The 5,869-nt window shown below is 37.7% G+C and overlaps 1 protein-coding gene across 1 annotated transcript; it reads left to right on the top strand.

Annotated features, from left to right (window-relative positions):
• The first annotated feature begins 2,909 nt into the window (after positions 1–2,909).
• Positions 2,910–4,832, top strand: LOC136235013 (protein ASPARTIC PROTEASE IN GUARD CELL 1). The gene has a single exon (XM_066024530.1). It carries the CDS (start codon positions 3,078–3,080, stop codon positions 4,533–4,535), a length of 1,458 nt encoding a protein of 485 aa, XP_065880602.1. The 5' UTR covers positions 2,910–3,077; the 3' UTR covers positions 4,536–4,832.
• The last annotated feature ends 1,037 nt before the right edge of the window (positions 4,833–5,869 follow it).

The raw sequence follows: 5,869 nt of genomic DNA on the forward strand, positions 1-5,869 counted from the left end.
CAATTTTGATTTTTGTTTAGCATATTTTGAAGCTGTATTCTTAACAATATTGATTTTGATTAGCACATTTTAAAATTACACCTAGGTGTTTGGACGGTTGTTAGGGGGTGTCAACCTAGTTGGGATGCCCGACAACCTCTATTTCAACTTTTAAAGAAATTTTAATTTTAGAAATTTTGTATTAAAGGGCCCAATTTTATTCTCTCGCCCCGGCCCTACAAAAGGTCAAGAACGACCTTGGCCTTAAGATAACTAATACTCCTCCGATTAATGTTGAGGAGTTAAGCCTTGGCCCTTATAAGGTTTGGTATCCACCCCCCGCAAGACGTCATTAAAATTAATTGTGATGCTTCATATGGGGAAAATGGTCTTTCCGCAAGGGTAGGATTGATTGCTCGGGATTCATCCGCTAGTGTGTTAGCTATGCTGGGATTCCTATAATTTCATGTCCCTCTGTTGAGGCAACTGAGTTACGAGCTGTATTGGAAGGTATCGCTCTTGCTAGAGACTATTTTTTTCCGAATATTTGTATTGAGTCTGATGCGAATATTATGGTCGAACTTGGCTAACGAAGTTCTTTCTCAATCCTCTCTCCTTTTCCTCAATAAAGATGTTATTAGTTTAATTTTGGCCTAAACCATATGCAGCCCCCTGAACTTGTCAATTTTGGTCATTTTGCCCCCTGAACTTACGGGACAACCTATTTGCCCCCTCAACTATTTAAAAGTGGTATTAACAACCCCCTATTTTCATTGTAATGGAAACAAAATGAAATTCCAACATTAGTACAAGTGTTCATGGAAGTATTAGAACTAGTCTGCCTATATATAACCTCATTTGGAGCTTGTTTTAATAGTGCATAACCATATATGCAATTTTTACAAGAGAATTTGTGTATTGTCTATACTAACCTGATTTGCAGCTTATTTTAGTAGTGCACAACCCTTTTTATTATGACCTTGGTGCTTGCACTGAAAAATGTCATAATTGTTTCCGTTACAATGAAAATAGGGGGTTGCTAATACCACTTTTAAATAGTTGAAGGGGCAAATGGGTCGTCCCGTAATTTCAGGGGGCAAAATGACTAAAAGTGACAAGTTCAGGGGGCTGCGTATGGTTTAGGCCGTTTAAGTTTGATGCTTAATTCTTGTAGCTTTTCTTTTGTTAGAAGGAAGGGGAATAAAGTAGCTCATAGTTTAGCTTCGTGAGCAAAGGATCTTAGTTCTCCAATTATCCTTATAGAGGATTGTCCGGCTACCATTTGGAATTTAGTTTGTAACGATACTATTGGTGTTTTTTCTTAATGATAATCATCCTCTATAAAAAAAACAAATCTCTTACGTTTTAATTCCAACGTTTATTTTTTCATCTATATATCATGTTGCATTTCAACCATTTTTTGTTTGGTATTTTTATGCATAAACAATGTATACTACAAAATATAGTTTTTTTTTTTGGCATTTTAATTCTTTTATTCCACAGCTTTTGACCTCGAGTATGATTTCACAAGCTTCTTGTGTTAACCTTAGAGAGCGATCAAACTTCTTGATTGCATCACGATCTACTGAAAATCATTGTACATCCACGACATAACCTTTCACTTGTTAATTTGATACCTTTTTTATTTACTATTTCCAACAATTTGAAAGCGGTTGATAGTAAGTTTGTTATCATGTCTGCAGTTTCAGGAAAAACCATTCGTATTATGTCCAAACTTGAAACCTTTCACAAATTGAATTACAAACATTGGTCATAGAAGTTACTTACATTTTTTAGAATACGCCTCTATTCGGACAACACAATCCTCTAGTGAGAAACGTTCACGTGTAAAGTTTTTCCATAGTTGCATTCACACTTGACACTCAATTTTTTATATCGAGCAAGCCGGTATCTTCGTACCTATTAGGAGTCAGAGCTTTATTTTTTTGTAAGGCTCTTGACCTATTATGAAATTAAGTGGCATTGGTTCCCCAATTAGCCTTATATTATTTTCAAGGAGTCGGCTTATGGTCCTTTGGTCCATAGTTGAGGATATGTCTTTACGAAATATTTATTCGCAGGCACTGTCCGAACTTAAGAAAGGAATAGTTCCTAAAGATGTGAACGACACCTGTCAACTACGTGGAAGGATCCCCATTTTTTGTCCCAGTAACTGTATAGATAGGAAGGAGCAGCCGTTGGATTAAGATAAACGGTTGCAAAAAGGACAAGAAGACAAAGAACAAAGCTCGTTGCTTGACACTTCAGAAGTTCAAATGTGTCTGATGAAACTAAGACACCTGGCAACACATTTGTTAGATGGCAGGGCGCACTACCTGACGGTGTCACAATCTGAACTTGGTAGAACCAACCGAATGTTGACACATGTCCGATGACTCATTATGACACATTCCCAGCATGACAAAGATTACTCTTGGTAGCCACTATAAATAGAAAAGATATATGATCCATATGAAGTATGCAAACACAACTTATTATCAATACTTTGATTATCTTCAATTTTCCTTCAATATTACTAATTTAGGCATCAGAGCGCTTATACAAGACGTTGACACTTGTTTGACCGACTATTGTTCTTTATCTCAAGTTAAGAAAGAAAGTTCAAAAAATACTATTAAAATACAATGATATCAAAACTTAAATTAGTTTACACTTTAAATATATAAATATGATTTTGATATGCTTGGTTTAAATGAAATTAAAGAGGCACAAATGTACAAAAATATTTTGAGAAAAATTCCACTAGCATGTTTTAACTAACTTTATATTAAAAAAAAAAAAAAATTGATGGTTATATATGTAAGTTTAATCAAAATTGGATTTTATATGTAAAATAATTAGCCAAAACACATTTGATTGAATTTGATTAGACCAAGGAACAAAGATTACCCAACATACAAGCAAAGGCAGCAATTTTCGCACACAAATCTAACCCAAGATTACAATAACTTTTTATTAATTTATGCTCACCTAAAGCTTCTGCATTTGCAATTCCCCTTTTATACTATAAAGCGTGACTCATTCTTTTCTTATAAAACACACTCATTCAGCCATTACTATTTTCTCACCCCTCAACCATGGAGCTTATCCTTTACGCTCTTCTCCCTCTTCTTCTTCTTCTCTCTTCTCCCTCTTTTTCCTCTCGAACTTTACCCCTTCGAAGTTTTGAAACTACTCTTCTTGATGTCAGAGCTTCAATTCACAACACCAAATCCATTTTCTCTTTTCACCCTAAAACTATGCACCAACACTCTTCTCCTTCTTCTTCCTCATCTTCGTCTTCGTTTAACATGGACCTGCATTCTAGAACTTCTCTCCGAAATACTACTCATAAAGACTATAAGTCACTTACCTTAGCTCGACTCGAGCGCGACTCAGCCCGTGTCAGATCTTTCACAACTCGTTTGCGTCACCGCATTTTCACTTCAGATCTTAAAACCATCCACCTCCAGGGTGATTTAGAGTTCAAGGCTGAAGATCTTCAAAGTCCAATTGTCTCTGGAACGAGTCAAGGAAGTGGTGAGTATTTCTCCCGAGTTGGAATTGGAAAGCCGTCCAGTCCTGTTTACATGGTTATCGACACTGGCAGTGATGTTAACTGGTTACAATGCGCACCCTGCGCCGATTGCTACCGTCAAGCTGATCCAATTTTTGAGCCTGCTTCTTCAACCTCCTACTCTCCTCTTTCCTGTAAAACCAAACAATGTCAGTCCCTCGACGTATCTCAATGCCACAATGGAACTTGCCGTTACCAAGTCTCTTATGGAGACGGTTCGTATACTGTTGGCGACTTTGTCACCGAGACTATCACTCTCGGCTCTGCTTCGCTTGAAAATGTAGCAATTGGATGTGGACATAACAACGAGGGCTTGTTTATTGGAGCTGCAGGATTGCTTGGACTCGGCGGCGGCTCACTCTCTTTTCCGTCTCAGATTAATGCTACAACTTTCTCTTATTGTCTTGTTGATCGTGACTCCGATTCAGCTTCAACTCTCGACTTCAACTCACCTTTGCTGCCAAACGCTGTCACTGCTCCGTTACTCCGCAACCACGTGGTCGACACATTCTATTACATCGGAATGACGGGATTCACTGTCGGCGGCGAGCCGTTACCGATTTCCAATTCAACGTTTAAAATCGATGGGTCAGGAAACGGAGGGATTATCATTGACTCAGGTACGGCTATAACTCGGTTGCAAACGGACGCTTACAATTCCCTACGGGATGCGTTCGTTCGAGGCACGAAGCATCTTCCGTCAACAGACGGCGTGGCCTTGTTTGACACGTGTTATGATTTATCAAGGATGGACAGCGTGGAGGTTCCAACGGTGTCGTTTGCGTTCCCAAATGGCAAAATGTTACCGTTACCAGCGAAGAATTACCTGATACCGGTTGACTCGGAAGGAACATTTTGTTTTGCGTTTGCCCCAACGGGCTCCCAGTTGTCAATCATAGGGAATGTGCAACAGCAAGGGACACGTGTCAGTTTCGATATTGCCAATTCCCTCATTGGATTCGAGCTTGATAAATGTTAGTAGGATTTTAGGTATTGATGAGATTGCCCTTAGAAGTGCTAATATTTAACAAAAGTTAGAAAAAAGGACTCAGAAGTTGTTATCAAAGGAAAAAGCAAGCAAATTTTTATAAATTGCAGTTGCGTTGCAGGTAGGAGAGATTGGGAGGAGGAACTGAATTTTTTTTTAACTTTATCGGGGGGTGTGATGACGTTTTTTGCACGGATTGGCAATCAAATTTCCAATTGCATTGCGATCTATGCTCATTCCTTGCTCCAAGTAGTATATACTATCAAGAACTCCAAGTTTCAAGTTAAATTGTCATGTTATAACATTAAATTGTTCTCAAACTTTACTCTTCTTCAACCATCAATACCCGGCTGGTAAAATAATTTTGTTTCATATGATTCATAGAAATAATATTACAAAAATCAATATAAGCAACTTAGTAAGTTGAGTTTTGACATTTTTATTTCCAATTTGTCAACCCAATAAGTTTAACTCTCATTTTGTGTTCTTCCAGCTATTTGTCATCTATTTGAGATCTAATCACAATTAAAACTCTATTGAGGAGGCATAATCAGATTAATGCAACAACCTCATTTTATTAGCTATTTATTTAAAAATATATTAATTTTTTTTGGTACATAGAGAGGCTCAGGCCAGAAGAAAAAAAACGAAAATTAAGAACAGACGATTCTGTTAAGCATCGATCCTCTTCGATCAGCTGAGAAGATCTCCTGGAAGCTTGCAAGAGACACACCAAACTCATAGTAGCCTAAGGGATAAGAACCTGCGAAATTCGCTAACCAGTTAGCAGCATGATTACCTTCCCGGTATGTATGAATAAAAACTGTAGACCTGTCTCTATCTCTAACTTCTCTACAATGAAGAATCAACCACGAGAAATGGTGATCAAGAATTGAAGTACAACTCTAGAATCAATTTCCATGATAATATTTCTGAATCCTTTCTCTCTGTAGAATTGTAAGCCATGATGTTATTAAGCATGTGTAAGGTATATATATACAGAGTACACGAATATTCTAAACTAGCTTAATTACAATACAGGTACCTTTACAATCATATATCTATCACCCTCCCTCAAGTTGAGCAGGGGGGACAAATGCTCAACTTGGAGCGAAGTAATTGAAAACGATCCTTATGTAAAGGTTTGGTAAGAATGTTTGCCACCTGATCAACCGTAGGAACATATTGAATCTGAAGCAGGCGTTTGGAGACTCGGTCACGAACGAAAAAGAAGTCGACTTCAATATGTTTGCTACGATGATGAAACACAGGATTGAGAGTTAAATAAGTGGCAGACAAATTATCACATAAGAGACGAGGAGAGC

Source organism: Euphorbia lathyris, chromosome 1 (assembly GCF_963576675.1).
Source record: "Euphorbia lathyris chromosome 1, ddEupLath1.1, whole genome shotgun sequence".
NCBI lineage: Eukaryota > Viridiplantae > Streptophyta > Magnoliopsida > Malpighiales > Euphorbiaceae > Euphorbia > Euphorbia lathyris.